Source organism: Argentina silus (assembly GCF_951799395.1).
Source record: "Argentina silus genome assembly, chromosome: 8".
Classification (NCBI taxonomy): Eukaryota; Metazoa; Chordata; class Actinopteri; order Argentiniformes; family Argentinidae; genus Argentina; species Argentina silus.
In genome coordinates, this window is record NC_139662.1 from 7,824,891 (window position 1) to 7,851,560 (window position 26,670).

General features: G+C 43.0%; 1 protein-coding gene across 1 annotated transcript; it reads right to left on the reverse strand.

Annotated features, from left to right (window-relative positions):
* Positions 1-10,312: 10,312 nt before the first annotated feature.
* Positions 10,313-25,146, reverse strand: c1qtnf12 (C1q and TNF related 12). The gene is made up of 8 exons (XM_083676084.1): positions 24,626-25,146; positions 15,622-15,726; positions 15,269-15,380; positions 14,655-14,836; positions 13,765-13,873; positions 13,477-13,570; positions 12,033-12,111; positions 10,313-11,782 (listed from the first exon to the last, which is right to left on the reverse strand). The coding sequence occupies exons 1-8, from the start codon at positions 24,797-24,799 to the stop codon at positions 11,684-11,686; spliced, it is 954 nt and encodes a 317-aa protein (XP_083532210.1). The 5' UTR covers positions 24,800-25,146; the 3' UTR covers positions 10,313-11,683.
* Between the last annotated feature and the right edge of the window lie 1,524 nt (positions 25,147-26,670).

Consider the following 26,670-nt stretch of genomic DNA (forward strand, 5'->3'; position numbering starts at 1 on the left):
TCTCTCTCTCTCTCTCTCTCTCTCTCTCTCTCTCTCTCTCTCTATCTATCTATCTATCTATCTCTCTCTCTCTAACTCTCTCTCTTTCTCTCTCTCTCGCTAACTCTCTCTCTTTCTCTCTCTCTCTCTCTCTCTCTATCTATCTATCTCTCTCTCTCTAACTCTCTTTCTCTCTCTCTCTCTGTCTTTCTCTCACTGTCTCCCTAATTTTATCCTTGTACATTCTGTAGCCTTGTCCTATAATCCATTCCTGTCATAGTTTCCCTTATACTGTATGCATATCTTTTGGTGGTGAAGGTAAAAATTGGAGGACGGGCTCATTGTAATGCATAGAATGGAATAAGGAATGGTATAGTGTTTGATAACATTGCTCATTCCATTCCATGCATTACAATGAGTCCATCCTCCTATTTCGACCTCCCCTGCCTTGGACTCATAAGCACCAGGCAGGTCTTTACATCGTGCCATGACCATACTGTAAACTTTACCTGAGAGCATCGCTTCACATGCAAATGTAGTTTCAAAAGAATTGTACACACCCAATGAAATATCTCAAATATGCTTTATGTAAACATGCAGGTGTGTCTAAGTTTGTATCTATCTCATACCAGACTAGAGAATCCTAAAACAAATATATAGATCATATATGTAATATAAAGAAAACCAGTTCTTAACATGCATGTTCATGGCACGGTCGTACAGTACCATTCCCAGCACATTTTCTCAGTTTGTTGAGCAGTGGAGGCCTAAGAGGCTGTGGACAGCTGCTGGGAGGGAGGGAGGGAGGGAGGGAAGGAGGGAGGGAGGGGAAAAAACCCTGACAAAGCAGCATTTATCCTGGGCGAGCGCAGCACGGGCATCCAGCGCAGCAGCTTGACCACTGGAAATAAAGACACAGTATGTGAGAATGTCCAAGGAAATGTCGTCAGAGCTGCAGTTGTCCCGGGACAGGAGCACACAGCTGTTAGCCATACTTACTAACCTTCTCAAGACTCTCAGGGCTGTCACACACTCTACTGTGTACTGTTAGTGTACTCTACGTCACAGCCACTGGAATGGCTGGGAGTCAACAGCAATGTTAGCTGTCTTATCAAAGCCAACTTGTCTGTCTGCTTAACCTCACAAGTGTCCTCTGATATATTCATACAAGGGGAGGATGAGTGGTGTGACTATTCTGTAGTGTAAGAAAGAATTTTAATCAGCTTAACAGCTGGGATCTGCAGTACAAGTTCCTGATGAGTGGGCATGAGGGACACAAGTCGTTATCTCATTGTTCCTGCTTTGTGATGTAGCATATCGAGGAGTTCACCACCCCTATACAGCATGCAACACAAACCGACACAACCCTACAGTACATAACCCTACACTACCCGACACAGCCCTAAACTACACTACCCTCCACAACCCTACATAACCCTACAGTACACTACCCTCCACAACCCTCCACAACCCTACATAACCCTACAGTACACTACCCTCCACAACCCTACATAACCCTACAGTACACTACCCTCCACAACCCTACATAACCCTACAGTACACTACCCTCCACAACCCTACATAACCCTACAGTACACTACCCTCCACAACCCTCCACAACCCTACATAACCCTACATAACCCTACACTACACTACCCTCCACAACCCTCCACAACCCTACACTACCCTAGACAACCCTCCACAACCCTACACTACCCTAGACAACCCTACACAACCCTATATAACCATATACAACAGGACACAACCCTACATAACCCGACACAATCCTATGTAACTTTAGACCACCCTACAAACCGTACACAACCTTGCATGCATGCGAGTGTTCTCACGTCTCCCGTTGTCTGTCTGCTTGACATGTTCCGGCATTGTTCTTGTTGCTGTTTCTCCACTTTGGAGCGAGGAGTGAGGAACCATGGCGGGGGGGGGGGGGAGGGGGGGGCGGGCCTTTGCATACCATTATCTCACAAAGCACTCATTACAGAAGAACTCTCATCTCCTTCTAAACCAGCAGAACATGTCACCTCATGCTCTCTGCCTGTTCCAAGCACCGCAATGCTCGCTCATCCCCAGGACCTCTTTGGCACCCGCTCCCCTGTTGCCATGACTCACTTGAGTGAAATGCCTCAAACTCTGATTAATGACGGCTTTATGGGTGCCAGGTTGTGAAATGAACAGAGATGTATGTACCATATGGGCAAGGTCTCCTCTTCCTGTAAGCAGCAGGAGAGGAGACGTCGCCTGAACCCGTCACCCCGGACCCGCCACCCTAGACCCACCATCCTAGACCCTCTTGTAGGCCCCTTTTTCATGAAAACATACAATGATCGTTTTATGCCATCGTACTGTTATTGTGAAGAAAGACTCAGAAAGTTCAGTACTGTAAACATAGACCTATACTGTACAACTGTGATTATACTCTGAATAAGCCAGAGGGGAGATACATCTAATTATTGTTGTCACTAGTGCCCAAGCATGTTTTTAGTGTGGTGTACAACATGGAGTGAAATACAAAACAGCAATTCTGAGAGTCATTATCGCGGTGAGAATTACCACAATCTGTCCTCATGTTCTGTGGGATATGAGTGTTCAACCTTGGTCAAAGTGCATGTACTGTTAAGTGGGGCATACTTTTTTACAAGGTCTGAATTACATGTTTGTGTTACCATGTCTGGAATAGTAGTGAAAGTATGAAGGTATACACCCAAGAGATTTATCCATGGGAAGCTCTGTAATTACTGCATGTCTCGGAACCCTCTCATTCAAAACATCCACTACAACTATTACATCACAGCAAGATGAAGTCTGAAAACGTATTGACCAGTTATATAAAAGCTATCGCTGGAACAAGGACAAGTATTTCCTATATTTGACTTCATAGATGTTAAAGAAGAAGACACTAGAGTCTGAGCATATCACTAAGAGGTCCTGAAGTCATGATACACTAGTGGTTCAGTATACATGTAGTCATGGACGTCTTTCTCCCTAGCTATGCCCTGGGAATCTCTTATCTGACAACCAGTGTCACAACAGCAGCATTGCAACATGCAGAGTGTCTCTGCAGCAGTGGGAGGCTGGTGGAGGCAGAAATAGGAGGACGGGCTCATTGTCCTCATTCCATTCCTTGCATGCATTTGATACCATCCCTCATTCCATTCCATGCATTACAATGAGCCCGTCCACCGATTTCTACCTCCACCATCCTCCTCTGCTTTGCAGACTGGAACAGAAAGGGCGGGGAGACAGAGGCTTGTCAGCAGCTGTTTCAGCCCGTTGTATGGTGTGGAAAAGCTCTGTCATAGCCTACCTAATGGTAATTGTTTGGGGCGCTGAGAGCCCAGTGTCTTGTCTGTGTGGAGGCATCTAGACGGTGTTTGGGGGGGCAAGAGGGGAGACATGGGCTTGGTTTTTCCTGCTAGATTGAGACTGCTTCAGTATATGGAGCCATATTGGGGGCTTCTGTGAAGGGGTGTTAACAATGCATATGCAAAATGACATGGCAGAAACTGAGCCAGAGAGAGAGAGAGAGAGAGAAGGAGGGAGAAACGGAGAAGGAGAGGGTGACAGAGAGAGAGAGAGGGAGGGAGAGTAAGAGAGAGGGAGAGAAAGTGTTGGGGAGAGATGCCGTCCCAGTCAGACTGTCTGGCTGCACAAGGATCTCCAGCACTCAGCGTCATATGATTCCTAGGTCAAAGGTTATCCCTACTGATGAATATCGGGCCGAGGCCAGTCTCTTGCTCACAAAAGAAAGGGAGTTGTTTTCACTCCCAGGGTCTGGAAAGTTTATTTCAGGAATTCATTCTGCCAGCACGAGACTGTAAACCTGTCTCAGGCCAGCAGAGTTATGTCCACAAATATTGGATTTTTTAGAAATGGTTTTATCGGCCTGCCAAAAGATCTCTAGACAGTCTTTTTCATACAAATACATCTATGTGTAATCCTGTGTAGTGGGAGAGGAGGTGAAAGTGTATATTTTCTGGTAAAACATACATCCCTAGGATTTCGGACAGGATTCCAAGGATTAGATTGAAGACTCTGCACGAATGAGAATACACTGGTCTTTTTCATTTCACTCGCAGGGAGCCTCATCCCACACCCTATCTCCTTATATCCAGTGTCTTAGTGAGCCTTGCATGCGTAGCTATGTAAACGCTAAGGACAGAATAATCAACAATGGCATTTCAAATAACACTGTCAGCAGGATTTCGACTAAAAGCTTCTGAAAGATTACAGACGTCTACCAGGGACAGACAGGCATGATATATGGGAACACACATCTGTACAAATGGATGGCAAAGCGGCAGGGCGTTTATGAGGCTCGATCGGCTTCGACTTGGATATATACAATCTCATGACAACTTTGATTTTCAGGAGGACTGAAACACTCTCGCTGGTTCGTCCACCCTGTAGAGTGAGGAGGGCTGGGCTGGCCTGCTGCTGCTGACGGCCGCTCTCTGGGTCCAGCAGCAATGGGAGCCGCTGGGGAGCAGATTCCTCCACACTCCCCTCTGTGCCTGGGGAGAAGCCCCATCATCACCTCGCACTGGATCGCCTTTCGCCCCCCCCCCCCCCCCCAAAAAAAAAAAAAACCCAAAGGATTGGAATGGATGGTACTCACAGATTTTAACGAGGCAGGGTGTTGCCAGGTTTGCGGTTTGCAGTTTATTAACGCTGTAACAAGGAGAGGAGTGAATGATGGTGGGGGTGAGGGAGGGGGGGAGGAGGTTGGGAGGTGACGGTGAGATGGCATGAGGGCTGTACAAAACTCTGTCAGTCCCACACCACATACCATCACCCACCAGGAGAATGAAAGGTTCCAATTGGATTGTTGACAGTGAGGTTTGGGATTGAGAGCCCGGGGGGCGCGGGGGGGGGGGGGGGGGGGCAGCATCTCAGCATTAGATTTCACTCACTGTTGTTTGTCTTCTCTCTTTGTACTGCTTGCTGCTCAAGGATTCACTCTACAAGCTGTTTTAACCATCAAATGGCATGTGTTGGCAACCAGAACATGACAAATGGCAGCTAACAGAGAGGTAGGATCTCACATATGGAACACAAGACAGAGACAGAGACCTGCTATAAAAGACCAGTGAAAGAGCAGAGCAGCTGTGGATCTGACTACCATGCCTGTGTCTTTGTTGTTTTATGGCCTGGGATTAGCCTTAGTGGATCTGGGAGCTCAACTCATCCCAAGGTCCAGACCAGGACACCTATCTACACTACCATATTCCTAGGAGCCCCAGCCACCACCCCTAGCCCCAGGAGTGCCAGCCCCAGGAGCCCTACCCCAGCTCCAGCCCCAGGAGCGCCAACCCAGGAGCCCCAGCTTCCCAGGACCCAGGACCCAGCCCCCAGCACATACCCCAGCTCCCCCTGCCTCTCTATCACTCAGGGAACAGATAATGGGGGAGATTTAGCCTTATTAGCGCCATTAGTTCTATTCTGTGTCTCGTCGTCAGTCCCGTGAGGAAGCACATATCATCACGCTGGATGCTTGACATGTTTTTCATAACGACACAGCTTAGTGGCGCTGTTGAATGAGGTAGCCGGCGGGTGCCTGTGGACCCACAGTTGAGTGAGGGCCATACCAATTAAGTGGTTTATTGTACGACAGGTTGTATAACTCGTGTAAATGGACGTTGTGTGTATAAATGCATCTGTACATCTGGATAAAGGTATAAAGTATCACTCTCTCTTACACACACACACACACACATACACACACACACATACACAGACATACACACAAACACACGCATGCTTCATTTACACACACCATGCACGCACGCACGCACACACACAAGCACACACTGAGAGACACTGAAGGTGGATGAAAAGCCTGTCCAGCCAGGTTTCAAACGGGCACCACATTCGGTTTGAATGTCTCAGGTCTGTGTGTGTGCAATTGTCTCTAATTATGACATTGATTCGAGGAGCTCTACATTCCACTGCCTCTTATGGTTTTGCTGCTATGTGTCTTGGAGCCTGGGGAGCCATTAACACGATACCAATCTCACCAATGGCTCCAGTTTGGGCCTCCCATGGGCTCCTAAGGACAACCTGTCCAACTCCAGGGAATCCAAACACCCCCCTCCCCCCCCTCTGCTCCCCAAGGAGGTGGGCATCAGGACAAACAATCAATGCCAATGACAGATCCACGTCAGACAGAGGGATAATTATGGGAACGCTCTGAAAGACACTCTGTGTCATGACATCCTTAGCGTCTCCAGTCCAGCCCCAGGAGACTCAGCCTGGTGGAGACGACATGGGATGGGAGGGGTGGCTTGACTTGTTGTGCCTTTGTAACATCTTCCTGACATATTGTAACAGCTTATGTCCTTACACAGATTGCATGTTTTGTTTTCCATTTCAGAAAATGAGAGGAGACTGAACCAAAGTGGAGATGGGGAGGACAGAACTGTGACATGGAGCATAACTGTGGAGTCATATGTGAATAAATTAAGCCATAAATGCCATATAAATTGATAGTGGTGCAATTTCAGAATAAAATGACAGAAAATGACTCAATCGTGGCTGTCTGCTCGGAAAGAAACATAATTGTCTGTAAAGAGCAGATGTAAGACCTATTATTCAAATGCAAGGGATATGATAAACAGATCTCAATTTGGATTGGTCACATCGGGGGGTGTGATGACCATGCAGTTTCCACAGATGTTTTGTAAGATCTGGGCCCGTAGGTACAGTAACCACAAGGAATTAGCAGTGCTCAAATTTCTCTCCCTCTACCAAGCAAAGCAGTTTAGAGACTGAATTGAACAATTACGCCTCAGACAACTTTGCAGCGGCAAAAAAAAAAAGAAAAAAAGAACTGTAATGCTAATGCACTTGTGGTGGTCTGTTGGTATTTTGACACCCTTCTCCATTCTGTTGGTTACCGTTGGTATTTTGACACCCTTCTCCATTGCAGGGGTGAAGTGGAAAACAAGATGGAGCCTTGTCAAGGTATCTGTAGGGAGGGAGCTGTGTTAGTTTAGATTACTGTCTATAAGCAAAGTGTGCACTTACACTGACAAAAACGAAACCATTATTTCTGTCTGCACATTGACTGATATGGATGGACAGACAGACAGACAGAGAGGGGTGCTGTTAGCGGAAAGATTGCTATGACTCCTGGCATGGTCTAGATCCTTCCCTGGAACCTTCAGGTCTGAGGAACAGCTCCTGCCTTTTACGCTTCTGCAGAACAGAATTTATAGGAAAATCAATCGTTGCTCACTGTGTGTGTATACTGCTCCTTCCAAATCTCCGGTGAGCTGCACATCGGAATGTAAGCTAGGAGAATCTGTCAAGGCCTGTAACAACCCTGTCCAGAACAAAAGAAAGAAAGAAAGTGACAGAAAGGAGTGAGAGAAGTAGACTGTCAATAGAACATAGAAAAGCTCAAGGAATGCCACACGTGACCCCCCCCTCCATTGCATTTTTTCATGCACCTTCTCTTTTCCTACAGAGACAAGAGAAAAGACTGGGATGGTATCGTAGCAACAGTTTTGTTTTGGGCTGCCTGGTATCAGTGGGTCTTGGACTGTGTCAAGCTGTTTGGAGTAACTTAGGTTGCCGTGAAAAAATCCAAAGCATGCTCAAAACATAATATACAGGAGCTTGGCGTCTCGAAAGGAAAGAGTCTCTCTGTCTGCTGTGCTCTCTGCAGGTAGCCTTGTTTGGAAGTGCTGACAAACAGAAGAGAGAGACAGAAAGCATGGGGCCGGTGCCTGGACCTGACCTGGGCCAGTGCTCATCCAAATGTCATGCCCACTGCATTGTTAAAGCAGCAACTGAGGTCATTCCCATCTGCCTTGTATGACTGTTTGATTGAGGCTGATTTGTTCGTAGGCTGAAGGCTGCCAGTTCCATTTACGGATTAAACAACTGGCACACATAGCAATTCAATTGATTTTCACCAATGAATTTGATGACAGATGTTTTTTTAGGCTGCTAACAAACTATAGCATGGGCTAGCTACCATATTGATCATGTAACATTGTCATTATGGCTAGCCAAACACTTTGTCATGGGCCCCCATTGTCTTCTGAATGCCTGTCCATGAGAGGCTCTGCTGCTAAACCCAACACACACTGGGCCGGTCGCTGGGGAGGAGGAATCTGCTAATTAAAGCCTTGTTAAAGCCATACAGCCCAACTATGCTGGTTTACACAACTCTGAGCAGACAGACAGAAACCTCACACGTTCACAATGGGGCCATTCATAAAAGCCCACTTCTCTGGAGGAGGAAAGAGGAGGAAAAAACAGTTGCTCTTAGCATTTGGGCAGATGTAATTGCGATCACTCAGCTCGTCTGATGCTGATAATGGGGCGATGGGAAATTCCTGTCAGGGAGTCGCGGTGCAGGGCGGTTTCGCAACCGCTTTGGCAGGCTCCACATGTTCGACGCCAGGGCAGCGAATGAGTCGCAGCATGCTCACATAGCTGTCATTAAACACATTTAAAAAAAACATAAGACAATCAAAACTCTAAAGTATGTGCCATGCGCCCAATTCTTGAGCAATAAGAGGGAAATACTGAGTGAGACATTGCCTTTCTTTCGTCTGTGTAACACTGTGTGTTGATGTGAGGTATAATGCTACCATGGGGAGGTGTGAATCTGTTTTGATGGGTGGTAAGTCACCCTTTACACCCCAGAAATTCCACCTCAGAAATTCCACCTTTAGCTAAGCTGGAGTTATCATCAAGTCCTTTGATTTCATTGACTCATTTGAGAAACATCTTCTATATTTTGCCAAATCAGTAGTAGACCAAAAGGCATAAGACAGATGTGCCAAGACAGAGAAAATATGCAAGAAATGCTGTATGAGATTTGAAGAAACAAAAGTAGTCTGCTTCTAGGTTTGTATTTGGATCAACTGATTAATAACCTATGTAGTTCCCTATGCAGCCTATGTAGGCCTATGTTCCTGTGCTCTGTGTTTAGGTACAGCATGTAGCACAATGCGTCTCAGCAATGCCTCCACGAGCAGCTCTTAAGTTAAGGCATTCATGCATTGATGCTAACAAGCTCATACAAGTGGCTGGACAGGCATTTGTGCAATGGAGGCTAAAAGCTTCTTATTAGTGCCTTGTGATACACAGACCACCCAAGATATATATCAAATCTATTATCAAAAATTCTAACTGCATTTTATGACTGGCCAAGGCACTGATTCACCTAATGGAGTTTTATAGTTGAGTACAATCTGTTTCTAAAATAGGGACCTCTATTTTTAAAGATGAATCAGGCAAAGCATTGAAAGACCACCTGTATAGGTGCTACCAACCCCTGTATAATGTCAGGGGTCAGGTGTTCAAATAGCATTGATTAAGATACCTGTTGTAGGTGTCATGCAACAACTCTAAAAAGTCCTATAAGATTGGCAAAATACACTCACCGAACACTTTATTAGGAACACTATACTAACACGGCCTCCCTTTGCTCTCAAAACGGCCTCAATTCTTCATTTGAGATTCTACTCCATGATGACATGATTGCATCATGCAATTCCTGCAGAGTTTTCAGGTGCCCTTTCAAGCTGTGAATCTCCCGTTCTACCACATCCCAAAGGTGTTCTATTGGATTCAGATCCGGTGACTGGGAAGGCCACTGAAGAACACTGAACTCATTGTCATGTTCAAGAAACCAGTTTGAGACGACTTTTGCTTTGTGACATGGTGCATTATGGAAGTAGCTGGAAGTAGCCATTAGAAGATGGGTAAATTGTGGCCATGAAGGGATGCACATGGTCAGCAACAATACTCAAATAGGCTGTCAAGTGATGATTGATTGGTATTAATGGGCCCAAAGTGTGCCAAGAAAACATTCTCCACACAATTACACCACCTCCACCATGAGAAGGTGTACAGGTGTTCCTAATAAAGCGTTCGGTGAGTGTAGATTCTTCAGCAGACCACAGTGCTGAATTACTCATGTAACTGGAAATCTTTATGTAAGAAGTAAGACAGCCTCAAAAATGCAATCGCAATTAGATGAGCTCTGTTCCCTGGACACAGAATTATAAATGACACACAAAAGCATTCATCTCAAATACCAAGCTGTAGTGTGCAGGTTGGTAGGTAACCATAGTTAACTTGGCAGTCTGCCACTGTTTTGTCAAGGTATTTGAGGTATTTTGGGTAATTCACATTGCAAATGATCCAAATGATGTTTTCTTTTCTTCAACTTTGCTGTTCTTCAAAAGGATATTCCAATGATTTCCTTTGTGACCTCCACTGTAATTTCTTTGTTTGATACACAACAAACATTTCCATTCTGACAGAAAGAGAAATTAAATCCCCATTGTGAATATTTATATTTCGGTAACGTTTCTATGAAGTTGTCCCCCCAAATGTGGAATAAGAAACAGTTATGACAACAAAAGCTCAAACATATTACAAAGAAGTTACTAATATATAACATAACTTTGTTACCAAATTGATTAGAACATAACTGTTACATACAGCAGATATAAGGGCAGCTTCAACAAGGTGTTTCCAATACATTTTTGCAATGCAATCCTTGTATGTATTAGGCGAAAACAGTCAGATATAACAGCATCTTTTTGAACATACTGTTTAATTTTGATCTTGGTACAGTACTGTATATCATTAGAGCTATAAAGCAAATCAGTAAATGATATGTTCCAATCGGTGGTCTTGAGACTAAATATGATTCAATCCTAGCTTGACACCTGGTATTGATATATTTTACATTAAATGTGTGGATACATTTAAACATAAATACCATATATAGTACATTCAATTTAATGTATTTTCAATGAGTATTACTGAAGTTTTAATCATAATTTACAGACAACTTCATAACCTAAAGAAATTACAAATATTAAAAAATATTTTAAAAATATTTAAGCAGACCACAACAATCAACAAGTGATTTAATTGAATAGGTAATATGATGATGAGTCTTTAACAACAAAAAAAAGAAAAAAGTTTGGCAATATCTTATCTGGTCAATCATGGTCAATAAGTAAAACTCATATCATTTGGCATAGCTAAACTCAGAAATATTGTATATCAAATACACTTTGCAGAGAATTTCAGGGCCCATAAAATGTCTATCTTTGCATCATCCAGTGTATTTACACTCACAGAGTCAATGTACTGAGAGATTGAAATAAAATGATAAAACCTTTACATTTCATGAATGCTGTACAATACATCAGGCTCCAATCAGGAAATAATACATATGTTGCAGTGTGCATACTACTCAGAAACCATTGAATGTACCTGTGTGTGGTATTCTACAGCGCTGGCAATATGAGTTTATAGAACAAAACATACAACATTATGATTCTGTGTACTGTATTAAAAATACATATTACCTCAGTTTACAAAGGTTCATAAATGGATTTGGAGATGAACAAGGAACTCCACTGTCTTGTCTTGTCTGTTAGGTTAGTCTGTTGGTGTTGAGAGCAACATTCTGGGCAGGGCAGAGTGTGAGAGACTCAGTCCCAAAGCTTTCAAAATTGTCCTTCCACCATTTTGCCAAGTAGAAAGTTAATTGGCAATGCTGCTCTCCTTTAACTGGAATGCCTTCTCCAATGTCCCTCTGTGAATGGTGATAGCGTCTGTTAGTAGTCCAATTAGATACAGGTATCGCTGATGCCTCCTGTGGCAGAACCCTGGTGCCCTGGCGGCCCCAGGGAGAGGTTTGGGGCTATACCCCCAGCAGCATGCCCATGAAATCAGAGCCATTCTGTATTGTGATGGACGCCCCAGCGCCATTGTCCACAAATATTGAGGTGTACTGTCCAGTCTGTGGAGAAACAATGACATCATATCTCTCTCTGCTGGGTACAATATGTGTGTATGTCAGTGTATTGTGACATTGTGTGACATTGTGATATTTCAACACGTCATATACTATATCAAAATAAGTATACATTCAGAGTAGAATTCTAAATGACAGGAAAATGGCAGGAAAAATCTGGACTTGACAGAAAATCTGTCTTTTCAGTGTGTAACGTGAGCAGATTGTACAGCTAATAGCAGTGTAATGAATGTACCTGTAGCTCCAGCAATCCTTGCACATACACTGTGAATATCTTGCTGTTACTTTCCAATCCAACAATCATTTCTAATGACCTGCATTCAAGAAAAAAGAAAAAAGAAAACAGACAGTCAGTGTTCATTCTGAAATTAAAACCATTTCATTGTAGGATATCTTGTGTCAAATTCATTTTAGTACATGTTAAAGGAACATGCAAATGATTCCATTTGAGTGTGGTTATGGCTAGAGGGCAGAATGATGTCTATAGTGTGGAGTCTACAGATTGCAGTAATATTGCTGGCTCCTGTTTAGCGGAAAATGCTAAATCTTTATGGCGAATCAATCATGTTTGTCTTCACTCTAACTGCCATCCCAATGAGCCTCATTTCACATTCTCTGCATTTTCATACTGGATGTGGGAGGGCGAAACTGGAGCTTTGGCTGGAAAAGCAAAAACTGAGCACACTTTTCAGGTTAGGCAATCATCATAATGATATTATTTATACATGTCTTTCCTAATGTCACGTTAAGAGCGAATGCAATCTCAACACACTCTGGAGGAGAGTTTGAGAACAGCTCATTGCAACAAATGTGGCTCACTAGTTATAAACAGACATTTCTAGATATGTGAAATATGCTTATAACCACACCAATTGGATTTATAAATCCTTTATTCTGGCATTTATTTACACCAGTGTGTCAGATTATAATTAATTCTCTGCATCACACATCCCAAATAAGGACATTTATTTTTTTCTATGCTGGTCTCCAGTGCTGGAAGCAGGATACTGTCTCAGGTGTCAAAGGAGTGTGTATAGAAAGATTAGTGCTGCGAAAGGGACCAGATCCTGGGGTAAGAGGACATTTCCTTAAAGACTTGCTTGACTTTAACACAGGAAATGCCTAACTGGTTCCACCCAAAGTATAACAGACAACATTTTTGTAACAGGCCATAAATACTTGCAAAAGCAAAAGCTGGCATTAAAAACACTGATAAACGGCAGCCATTAGACACGGACTACATGAACCGCTGTCCAGAAAGAACCGCAAGACCACAAACTAACGAGAGCGTCTGGACCTGGCAGACAATACCATGGATTAGGCCTAACTCTTTTCTGGGAAAGAAACAATCATTATTATATTGTTTTGTTTGAAAGGGAGGATTCATGTTGCATAAGCCAGAACAAATCAGAACCACATGGTCTTAATGCCAAGGTGACAAAGTGTGGAGTGAATGATGGATCGGAATTCAAATTCGATGGTTCTGGGGGTGAATAGGAATTGAAGGTGTTCTCGTACAGTACATGTGGAGTAACATTGTAATCACTTACGAACAACATTGTACTAACATGGTATTCCATGGTCATTTAGTCATTGTTTGTCATTGTAGTAGTTGTTCGAGGGTTCTGAAAGATGAGGTACTGTAGAGCAGTAGTGTTTGACAGATTGCGGACACTCACGTGTATCGGTGGCAGAGCGACTCGATGCAGATCAAGACTCTGATGTTGTCCCTCGCTCTCAGTTGGCTTTTACTCCTCTTTACCTCGTTGTGATCTGCAGATAAACACACGGGTCACTCACAGGTCACTCACAGGTCACTCACAGGTCACACAACTGTATGTTCTTCCTGTCTAGAAGATGTTACATGAGAATGAGACAAAAATGTGACCACAAAAAAAATGAGGGAATTGAATTGTGTGTCCCTTATAGTTGACTTCAATTAAAGAGAGAAGAGACCCATCCCTTACCAATATGAACATTGGCAGAAAACTGATAGATTCCTGTGACCGGGGCCGTGTATCGACCTGTGGATTGATCCATCCCTGTCCCTCTGAGGAAGGCACCCTTAGCAGGAGGCTGCAAGTATACAGTATACAGTACAGATGACACATACAAAACAAGCACTGCAATGAATGACCACATTCTAAAAAAACCTCAAATACACAAGCGATACAGGCTGAAGTTAATCTGAGGCCTATTTCCATGGTCTAGTCTGCCCAGAAATCAAAGCTGGTTTACAGTATGTCTACAGTAAGCCTAACAACCCGCCTCCTGCCATGTCAGTCTGTCCCAGGGCATATTTCTTCCACTGCAGCATGCTGTTTCAAACAGTGTCTATTTTTGTCCTCTCTACACCATATTCCAAGTCACAGACAGAGTGCCTTTTGTATACCCGCCGCCCAGAAACTGATGTGGAGCATTGAAAAGGGAGATATTTTTGACCAAAGAGCCAGTCTACTCTAAGACCCACTAGCTTGGTAGTGCCTCGCCAGTTTCCAGGGATGGGATGATCACCCCATGATTCCCTCATGTTTAGAAACCAAGTGGAGATGAAGGGAATCAATGATGGTTCAAACTCAATTGAAATGAAGAGGAAAATAGGTAGAAACAAAGCAGGTATAGTCAATACTGACTAATAGAGGCCTCCAGACTAAGCTAAACTGAGCTGTTTCCTGGTCTACTCGTTGGTTAGAAAGCTCTTTCAATGGAGATTCCCTGTTAAACATGGCCTGTAGTCCAGTACTAGCCTTAATCTGTAAATGTGCAATTAGCCCTATAATACGAAATAGGGTTAGGGTTAGGATAGTAGAATAGAATAGTTCTCCATGAACATGTCCATTGTTCTGCAGAAGCGTACCGTCTGGAAGTTCTGCAGCTCCGTCAGGGTCTTCTTGTCGACCACCACAGGTCCCTTGAGCTTGCAGTGGAAGGCCTCCTCTATCCTCCTATAGGAAGTCATGCCCTCCAGGGCCATGAGGGCTGTGGGCAGCTGACTGGGACTGGCCTGTCTATCCACTGCTGCCCTCCTCTCTGTAGCCTCTGTGACAAACACACAGAGAACATCATTGACATTGTAGGACTCAATGACCATAAAGTGGAAGAAGGCAGAGGTAACACTTTATTTAGATTGTCCATCTATAGCAGTGGAGGCTGGTGGAGGTAGAAATGGGAGGACGGGATGGTAATGCATGTCCTCTGATTTCTACCTCCATCAGCCTCCACTGATCTATAGATGCTCTACAAACAATCAACTCTCTGTGAGTAGGAATATAGTAGGGAGTTTCTGGTGTTGGTCACCGGGTGCGTTTATGTCATTCATTTTAGCCTTCATTGCAAGTACAATATGGCCAACAGGTATGTACAGTATGTATGTATTGACAGATCACCAATGCATTCATATATACTAATGCTCAGAAAAGGACAGAAGTATATGTTATGCTCAGTGAGGGAGCAGATCAGACTTGATGTTACCTTTAATCATCTCTTTGAACTCCTGTAGAAGGACCTCCTGCGTCACCTCTGCCCCTGGGGAGCCAGGAGGTCCCTGTGGGCCTGGTGGACCAGGAGGACCTGGGGGACCAGGCTGACACACAAGACAACAACATAACACATAAGATGAAATAAAGAAATGTAATGGGTATTTTCTACTTGAATAACTTAAGTAGAAACCTAGTCACATTGTGTAGGATATGGACAATCAAAATAATACTTATGCATTGAACTGTGCAGGAGATTTCCTGTGACCATTATGCTGTAATGACCAGTTACATCCTGTTTTGTCAGGTCTTTGGGAAGACCTCCACTAAATCAATTGCTGTATTTACCAGTGGTCTTTTCCTTCTGCGACACTTTCCAGGGAAGTTGCCTACAGGTCGTTTTACAAAGTCCATCCATGATCCCAGTGGGTCCACTCTTTGGTTGTCAGGTATCTGGGCCAATATTGGATAAATGAGACAGACATGAGAGAATGTGGATTCAAATGAGGCAACACATAAGAATATACAGTATGTGATCAGAATATATTTGGCATATTCTGAAATATGTTCTGGAAACACTTGAAGAGAATTGGGTGCATTAAAATGTACCTGGCTGATTAAACATGGCCTTAGACAAATGCCCATTCAAATGAAGTGGGGTATTGATGCTGCCAAAGCGTACCCAGAGGCTACCAGACTTGCACTGTGCTCTTATTCCCCAATCACAATGGGTCTTTGAGGAGAGTGCTAATTGCAAGATTCATCAGATATTTCAGTCTGGAATCATTTCGCCCACTGGCACACAATGCAAAGTATTGTAACTACGTAACTGAATCCAATGAGTCATAATTTCTGCTTACAAACCATCATTGGAAAATCTTGCCTAAAAATACTATTAAATGGTGCCAGACATCAAGACAGGTCACACTATGAACCCTCTTTCTTTCTTTCTGTCTTTCTTTCTCTTTCCCTGTCTCTCCTTCCCGGTCTACTGCCATTGTGGAGAGGGAATAGGGCTTTTTGTGTTGTAACGTTCACATTGCCAACTGTGTTCAGTCACTTTTTCGCTCCAAGACTTTCCCCTTTTTGCTTATTTTCTCTCTCAAGATAATTCACTCAGGTGCCACGTCAATTCTTATTTGCCCAATAGGGTCAGGGGAAAATAAACAAGCCTTCTCAAGTGATTTTTTCAACACATGAAAATTTCCATGAGCACTAGCTGTGCATTCAAGCCCCCTGAAAAAAATGTGTCTCTCCATTGGTGTGGGATGGAGATTCTGGGGGGTTTTAGTGGGCAATTAGTCAACGACAACATTTCCCAATAGCCAACAACACTTTCACCTACATAGAACCTACAAACAGCAATTAAAGATTTTTGGCTCACGATATATGTGTATGTTTGTATGTGTGGGTGTGTGTGTGTGTGTGTGTGTGTGTGTGTGTGTGTATCTGGTATGTAAACAGTGGTAAATGAGATAACAGACAGGGTGGCGTTCTCGAGATTATTTACTTTAGCGAAAGGCATGTACTGTATTCTTTATCTGAAATAACTTAGATGATATGATATACTGTTCTGTATGAAGTTAGTGAAACATCACATGATAATAGTTTTTATTATCATATATTATATAGATAAGACATTTTTTATCAAAGTGAAGGCCTATGCCCTGTTTTAATGTAGCAACCCAATCCCTCTATGCAAACCCGCACTGGCGTTGTTTCATTTGGGTGAAAAGTGATGCTGTATGAATTCCAATAACCACAAATGTCTTGAATCTTCCCCAAGCAAGCAAGGCCTTCCCCAAATGTCAAGTGGCTATGGTTGAGATAGAGAAAGAGATAAGGACGAGCCATGGAGGTGAGCTGTCTGAAATGGAATTTGTTTAGGTTTGGCAGCAGGACATGGATCACTTATCTGCAAAACTAACATGGCCCTTCCTTCATAGAAAGACTTGCCTCTTGTTCAACAGCAACAAAGTAACTCCTTGTTTGTGTTTTCAACACACTGGAAGAAAAACCTTTCATATTTTGAGGTTGTGGGTTTCTCTCTCTCTTCTCTCTCTCTCTCTCTCTCTCTCTCTCTCTCTCTCTCTCTCTTTTCTTCTAACAGCAGACAAAATAAACAACTTAAGTAATACACTGCCTGCTGCATGCTGGATGTCTGTGTGTTTTGTTGTGCTTTTGAAGCTTGGAGACAGATAAAAGGGAGACAGATTTTGTCAAGGCAAAAATACTGTTACTGCATAATCCACCACATCTTTTCCATAACACCGCCCGGGTCGACTAATTGGTTAATGTTACACTTTTTTTCGTCAGGTAAAGCTATGTAGGAATTCTCTAAAATATCTTTTCAATTTCATGCCAACAAAAAAAGCTTTTGGGAAAATCTTTTTATTTATTTTTTTAAATATGTTTTTAGGGCATTTCTGTTTTATTGGGATAGAGACAGTAGAGATTGACAGAAAGGATGGGTGAGAGAGAGGAGGGATGACATGCAAGATATGTCGAGGGTCGGAATCGAACCAGGAACCTTGCGATTACTTGGTAAGCGCATTAGTGTGCTATGCCACTAAGCGCCCCAGGGAAAATCATTTAGAGGTTATTCTATACTGGTCTTAGGTGATTTTATAGAATCGATTATTATTATATTATTGATTATAATCACATAGAACTCTCTCTGACTACTAGGCATGATCTTAGTAATGCACACCCAACATTGTGGGAAACAAGGACTTCAGTACCATTCTAGACTGCTTATCCCAAGGCCTCTTAAAGAGCACCTCTCCTCTCATATTGATGTCATAGACCATCATCTCTTTTTTTCAGATGTCAGGCAACACAAGTCACTCAGCCCACACAGGCAACTTATAATTATATATCCCAGCTATTCCCCGCATAATAATAAAAAAAAAGTCAGCATAGCATTGCCAGGAAAACAGGCCTGGTGTGCTCCGCTTGTTATCTCCCTGAATTGTTTGCACACGCCATTGTAATTAAACGATTAAAACCGTGCCCAAAAGGATTTTCTATGGTTTAGGAAGTGCGCCCGCAACCAAAGTATTGCAATTACTGCCTTTTTTTCAAGCTCAAAAAACAAATCGATGTTTAATCATTTCACTCCTTTTCTGATACTAAAACTATAATATAATGAGAGTGGCCACTCGACATAGAATCTGAATGATTGAATGGGTAATAACATATTTTCTGCTAGTGCAGCAGACACACATTTCTCAGTGCAACTCACTACTGAACATTTCTGCCACCAGAACATGACGTCCAACAGTGATACTGGTGGTTAACACAGCTTGCCAAGAAATGATGAGTCATGTTATCCAGGTGAAACCACCTACAGTATAGTAGGCTCCCAGATATTCTTCTGCATTAGAGTCCATACATGTAGCCTCGACATAAAAATCATATTGCATGATGGCATAGGAAAAACTGTCCGTTGAGTTGAATCTCTCCCTCGCTGCTATTGAACGTGACGCAAAGTAAACCATGCCCTCACTCACATAACACTGTCTCAGCACAGACAGACAGAACGACCAAACCATGAGGAGAGGGAGGGAGAGGGCAGATCCAGGTATCAGTATCTTTGGGTTGATGAGGAACACCAGTTCTTGCCCTTTGATCACTGACGTTGTGAGGGAGCCATGCAACGGCCATGTCTCTCAACAGATGGGAGTGCGTGCCGCTCCAGTGTTGACCAGGGAAATGTGTCAGACATTCTTAAGGTGTCAAACTGAAGTTACTTACAACACCAAACACTGCTTGTCTCTTTGGTGGGGCTATAAATAGTGATTGTCTGAAGATATAGATATAGATATAGATATAGATATAGATATAGATATATCCATAAAGGGCTATACACAATTAGCAATTTGTTTACAGTATGTACAAGTATCATTATGTTGTCTAAATAATCTATATTGCTGTTCATAAACATTGGATCTAATTTTGCTAACCTGTAATACCTATGTAATAGTTTTGTTATTACTGAGGTACATTGCTATTATTACACATGATGTAATTATTTTGGATCTACAGCTGAATTATTGGTTTATTATTATTCCAGGTGGGAAGTTGCTCATGTCGAAATAAATAGTCCTTTTACATGCATCTTTCTAAGTATGTTTGTTATGCAGTTTAGGAAAATTAGGTAGAATTTATTTTAGGGCAATAAAAAAAAGAAAATATTTCCCTGGGGCAGCATGCCATCAAAAACACAAACACAACTGTTAAAACTTGTCTCAGGGGCTGGAATTGATACCACTCCACTGCAGACAGCTTCTGAATTATTTTGACTAAAGAGCATTGCCAAAAACAAGACCTTGTTTTTATTTCCACCCTGTACTTTTCAGCAACAACTCATTTTTGCTGCAGTTGCTAACCTTGCTAGCATGTTGTGGTGTGCGCAACAGGTACAGTAAGTTTAGAATTGGACATGATGATAGAGAACCTTCCCTAATCCCTTGTTTTTGCGTCAGTGTACTCCCTGTGCAGTCATCCATGCATGGATGGATAGGCAGGGAGAGCCTATCCCACCCCGCAAGGCAGGGATCCCCAGGCTGCTGCTGGGATGAGGAGGCTAGGCTGAGGGGAACCTGGGAACCTGCGTGCATCCCCTCTGTCACGCATCCTACTCCTGTTCCCCCCCGATGCACCTCACAGACACACACCTCCTTGAGGATTTACCACCTCAGAGCTAAATACGGTTAGACATGCAACAGGTTCACTCTGCACTTTCTCTGGGTCATATCACTAACATGGGGAGGATATGTGCAGAGGACAATAACTGTATCAAACATATTGAGTAGTGTGTTGTTTGCTTTACATTGATCTCTTTGATGTGACCAAATGATGAAACCATAACTGCAATGGGACATAGAATTCCTATTTGTGCTCTGCATACAGTATATGTATGTATGCTAAATGTATTGCTATAGCGGAGTCTTATACTATATATATATATATATATCTATACTATATATATATATCTATACTATATATCCCTAGTTTCGACAAAAACAACTGCAGTATAAACATGCCTGGGATATTTATGCATACAGTACATTGCATGTGCATTCCTTTCCAGTGAAGACATGCTAAAGAGAGAGAGAATAGAGAGAAAAAGCTATCAAATGTATTCATGAAATCTTCAGGGAAATAATCATGCCTTTCCTCTCAACATAAAAAGTCAATATGCTGAAAGAGTGTCTGATTGCTGTATCACACCTGCTTTGTGTACAAATTATAGCCCTCAGATTGTTGCAGTGGGTTCTCATTTCCCTCTGTATCTGTGGTAGGTAGAATTAGATGTTAAAAAGAACTGAATGGTGGTTCTACTTCCTTATCAGGCTGAAAGCTGCGGTAAAGTTATGGCCCATGGTTTTATTCAGTGTGGAATGCTGCTCCAGGTACACAGTCATTAGGTCTTCTACACTTTATGTGCTTCATTTGTGGTTGCACTCTCTGCCACATAAGTACAGAGACCGTTCCTCTTTTTCCCAGTTGAGGCATATTTTCATTTGTAAGTCATGAAACTGTGCTCACTTATTTTATGAGGTAACATTCAAACATTTGGCAATCCAGATAAGAGCAAATACTAGCAGGAAATGAAAAACAAAATTACAATGTTATTCATCATCCACCTGAAAAGCAAGATGTGTGAATACACATGCCAAATGTTCCCTTGAGTAATACCCTTAAAATGGGTGTCTTTATCATAAATAAAGAGAAATACATGAACAAACAAGGCTCTGAAAATAATTTTGGGATTACCCAAATCTGTCGGTTTACATAACCATTCATTTGGACTCAGGTGTACAAATCAAATCATCATCTGGCTATGATTACTCCAAAAAGATTATTTTCCGTTGAAAACACCACTCAAAGTTTCTGGTACTGTATCTGAGGGTGAAGTCATGTTGCTTTCAAAAGTCCAATGTGAAATTGAGGTAGAGGAACATGACCAGCACATGATAAGTATCAGGCAAGATTAAGGGATTTCCATAAATCTGGCATCAATCAGAAGTTATTAAAATGAGAAGAAATCCAAATAAAACAGCCCTCTTTGTCTGATATGTAAAAACAGAAATGTTGTATATCTGGCACCTCAAACAGAGCCGCGAAGGGAATATCATCCTAACAGTTTATTTTACTTGTAGATTTCAAATGTAATATCAAAAGCCTGTTTATTATTGTTTTATTTTCAGTCTGTCAGATTTCAATGAGTTCATAAATGAATAGCGTTGTGTCAAATAAGCAAGGGGTCATTTTGACTTTGATGCAATGAAATGAGAATCCCATAGGATCCTTGTTCTCAGTCGTATGCATGTATGTGTGTGTGCGTGTGAGTGTGTGTGTGTGTGTGTGTGTGTGTGTGTGTGTGTGTGTGTGTGTGTGTGTGTGTGAGTGTGTGTGTGTGAGTGTGTGTGTGTGTGTGTGTGTGTGTGTGTGTGTGTGTGCGTGTGTGTGTGTGTGTGTGCTCCCAATGTGGCAGTGGGTCTGTTTCCTGTGGGACTGGTCCAGTCCCCTATGTGTGGGGCGATCCAGAAGGATCCACACACTCCTACATTAATCATCATTGGGGATGAGAGAGAGGAAACACAAGCCCTCCCCTAGGGCTGAACTTAGCCATTACTCAACACGCTAGGCGTGATGTTTGACTTGACGGCCTCAATTACTGCCATCAACGAGCCCTTTGCTGTTCAACACTGACAGATTGCCCAAATCTTTGGAAACGGAGAGAAATAAGAGACAAATTGATGGGTGGTTGTATTTATTGATCACAGATATTGACCCACCCTTGTTTTTTCCTGTGATATACTCAGTTTAAAAATGCATAGGGAAAAAAACCCTATAAGGTTTAACCAATAAGGTTAAAAATGTATTGTGTAAAAATGTTCCCGCTGGGTTAAAATTGGTACAAAAGTTATCATCTCACCAAATTTCACTCAGTGCACCACTCCACACCTCAATTGTGATCAATTTCAAATGGAAAATCTCTGGTGGAATGTAGTCTGCTGCACCCTGCCAACAGCCCACACTGGGGATTTGCCAGACAGAAAATGAATGCCATCATAAGAAGAGTTTCCACCAGGCAAAAGAAACAACATGCAAATGTATAAACGTTTGCCTTGTTTGAAACAAGCTGTCTCTCCTGCCAAGACAACTCCAATAAGAGGCTTGTTTTCTCCCAAGACATCAAAGGTATACAGACAGATGTGTGGTGTGATGTGATGTGATAAACCTGAGTAGGCTATAACTTTGCACCATGAAATCAACTTTGAAAAGACCAAGCAGTGTTTGTATCTTGCATGGTGTGTAGTACTCTGTTTTAACATATTGTATCCTGTGGGTTATACAACACTTATTGTTAGTTTATTTCATGGTGCAAGGTTAAAGCGTTGTTTTGCTATTCTATCCAGAATTCAATGACATTTTGAAATGGAATTCTGGATAGAATAGCCTAACCTCACACTGTGCATTGTCCAACCATCAACATCTTCCCTCTTTAACCTTAGATGTGAGCTTAAAGCCCAGGTCCTCATCAGAGGTGACAGTGTTTGGCAGAGACACTATCTGGCATAACACTGGGTCTTAGGAGTGATTATGTCATTACCCCCAGATTGTGGGAGACGAGATGAAAAGAATGTAAGCGAGGGGGGCACAGGGGGCTAATCCTGGTCGAGGTGTCCTCTTTCAGGACCCTTTCTATGGGGCTTTGTGAGGGGCTTACACGGCATGCTGCCCCAGTTTTTCGGGGGCCGCACCGCCCCTATCGGATGTCCCAGACACAGCGGAGTCAGACTGCCCTGTGAATGACAGAATCAATGGGCTGGGAACTAGCATTGCCAAAGGTCTTTAAATATCTGCCCACCTAACTTTCCCAGGAATTACATCATGACAGTCAGCCTGTAGTTGGACTACAGGGAAATGGTAGGGCTGGGTGGGGAGTTGGGGAGATGGTGGGTGGGGGGTTATGGAGACTGGAGACACCCTCGGCGGGATGGGACTGGGAGACAGGAGTGGAGTCTCAGTGGGGTGCAGTCTTCTTCAGCAGGCTGGGGGTTGACACAAGGTCATCCTTCATAGCCTCTGCTTTTACAAGGCAAACCAAGTCAAATAAACACAACCAGGCCACAACGAACCAGTTAGGGCTGAATGTGTGTCTTAAAAACACAGAGAAGACCTCACTGCTTGGTTGTGGAAAAAAAGGAAAAAAGTCAATGGAAGTTACCAGCAACAGACTTCCACAGGCAATCTGGATGGTGCAGCTTGGAGGGAGGGTTGGTACAGAAGGATGGGGCACAGAGAGTTATTTTAGAATGCCAACACAATGGGTGGGCTGGAAGCAAAACAACTATCTCACTGGAAACCCATGGAAATATGCAACACCAGCAATAAAACAACAAATAACAATGTGAAAGGTCAAGTGGTGTTCTTGGAAATAGAAACATATTGCAAAACCAAGCATAGATGTATGATTCAGTGGCAGCAGAGCATTTTGTGCAAAGCAGTCACATAGTATACTGTATTTTGTTGAGCAGTCAACAACTTATGTTTTCATATCAACACTCATCGTAAAGCTGTTATCATCATATTGTAAGAGGGGGAATTTTCAATGCATTTTCCAACCTATCTCGGCTTTCATACCACCAAATAATTACTGTAAATATTTGATGTTTATACTATTGTTTTGGCTCCACTTTTGGAGAATGTACATAGTGGAATCTTCCCATTCCTGCTTCGTGGAGACCCTTCTCCTGAGTCCTGGCTCGTCAATAAACAGTCCTTAAACCTGATAGCCTGGAAAATTGGTGGCAGACACCCGTTGTGAGAACTAATTGATGCATTGATCAGCCTTTAGATGTGCACATTCCTGACATTCTTCAGGAAGTCATCCATTTAGTGTTTCACACATTTAAGGCGAGCACGCTCTCTGAGGCTTGACCCAGTAGGGCACACCTGTCCTACGCTGGCTTTTGCCCTTTTGCCACATTCATTGCATTGTAGTGCAAATTTGACAAGAAGTTCAATCTAGATAATCTATGACATGTTTACTTTGATATTCATAAGGTAGGATTGAATTAAATACTCTCATTGGTTGAAGATACTATATAGGCTATATATTACTAATGTTAGTACATACGCAAACTAATAGGACTCAGCACTTTTAAGGTAAGTATAACTATATCAATACAAGTATAACTATACACATTTCAAAATGGATGACAGACACTCTATGGTATTAAATACTAAAGGCCTTCAGAGCAGAGAGAGAGAGGTGATAGTCAGGGTTAGGTGATTAAAAAAAAAACATTTTTATACTGTAGGTTTCAAACATTACCTTGGTGCTCCCGCCAACCTCCTCGCTATTGGAGAGGGTAGCGTTGAAGGTTTCTGTGTGCTGTGGGGTGGTCTCCTTTGGCCTCTTCCTCTCCTTCTTGGCATCCACCCCTTCAAGCAGGAGACACTGGGTCCAAAACACTGCAGCCACCACAGCCAGCGGCCCACACCACATCTTCACACTACTCTAAACCAACACAAGGATCTCTGCTGAAAAAAACCCGCTCTGAATCCTCTATGGAAGACTGGCCTTGTGATCTCTTCAAAAATGGAGCTGCAGATGCCCGATGCCGGTTTACAAAAACAGGAACCCAAGTAGGACAGGTTCTCAGGTATCTTTGAGAACTCAGAGGGGACTCCTGGTTGAGGTTCTGTCTGTAGGACTGACTGTTGCTGCTCTCCCCCTGCTCCTCCTGATCTCTCAGTAAGGCAGAGTGTTGCTGGGGCACAGCTAACTCTGGCCAGAAAGCCAGGCGGCTTACTCAACTATGAAATGTGTCAAGTGGAATGGTCCCGGGGAATGACAGATCGGCGCAGATCTGACAGCAAATAAACCCATTAGTGAGATTTTTCACGCTTTCTGCTCTGTGGGGGGGTGGCGGTGGGGCTGGAGGGGGGTGGGGAGGCGAGGGGAGGGGGGGGCAAAGGGAGAGGTGGAGAGGAGGGGCATTCAACGCTTGGGATGGGTGGGTGGGAGGCAGCCCTAGGGTACAAATGGATGGTATAGCGTTCTCTATCCTCCTTCTTTCTCACTGTTTCTCTCACACTGAGCGATGGATCCTCCTAGGAATAGTGTGTGATGTGGGGGCAGGTGGACGATCCAGGTTTCTTTCGTCAGAGAGGGCAGCTCAGCCTTCAACCAGTCAGTCCTCACATGTGGTGTCCACAGGAGTGGAGAGTGAAAAAAAAAGTCCAAGGAGACTTGGAGATGGTCCAATGTTTTCAATCTTTGGCCCTCCGTTTTCTTTTCTCCCAGAAGTTTAAAATTGGTCCCCCGCAGAAGCTCCAGAGAAACTTAAAAGTAGAAGAAAAATTAAAACAACTTTTAAGAGTGTATTAGCAATAGGTCTCCCCTGACTCTGACTAATACCCAGTTGTGCACTATTCAGTATTCACATACTGCCCCTAATTCATCAACTCAGGCTGGTCCAGTCCAAGAACATGTGCTGTTTCACCTCAGAGAGCCCTGTTTGTCTGTGTGTGTGGTAGGTCCCTGTCTGCTTGCTCCGTTACACTCTCTCTCCCTCTGCGTCTCTGCTGCTCTCTGTCTGTGACTGAGCTTACAGGAGGGCTCACGGTAGAGTTTTATCATCACTTTCCCTCCCTCCCCCTCTCTCTCTCTGTCTCTCTCTGTGTCTCTCTCTCTCTCTCTCTCTCTCACTTCCCCTGGCTCTATTTTTCTCATCAGTGATTTGGCAACCCCACTGGTTTGTTCAGCTCTGTTTTATCTCATACTGTAGATGAAATGCTCAACTCCTTAGAAAGCTGGGGAGGTTCTTTGGCAGACAAACTATAGTGTGTGTGTGTGTGTGTGTGTGTGTGTGTGTGTGTGTGTGTGTGTGTGTGTGTGTGTGTGTGTGTGTGTGTGTGTGTGTCTTTGAGGGTGTCTGTCTATTCAGTTACATTTTACCTCAATATAGCCTTGTGTTTGAATCCAACTGAAACAGTGGAATTGATGTACTTCTGGAAAAAAGCCCCTCAGGTGCTATTCTGTGTAATCTGCTGTTTGACAAATTGCCAAGGAATGAATTTTGACTGTCCCGTGTGGTAGAGCACATGTTTTTTTTGTACCTGTCCTGACATTTTCAATAAGTGTTGAAATATGATGTGCTTTAACAAGGAGTATCTTACAATTGTCAGTCTGAAATCTATTGCTCTTTGCTCAAATTGAATTGCTACATAAACAATTGTATTAGACAAAGTTTGTGGAAAAATGTCTCTATGCTGATTATTTTTTTGTACCAGTTTAGAGAAGGGCTATCAGACTTGTCTTTCAAGAGCAATGGTTACAGTATGTTATGTTTGCAAATACCAAAGCCAAATGCA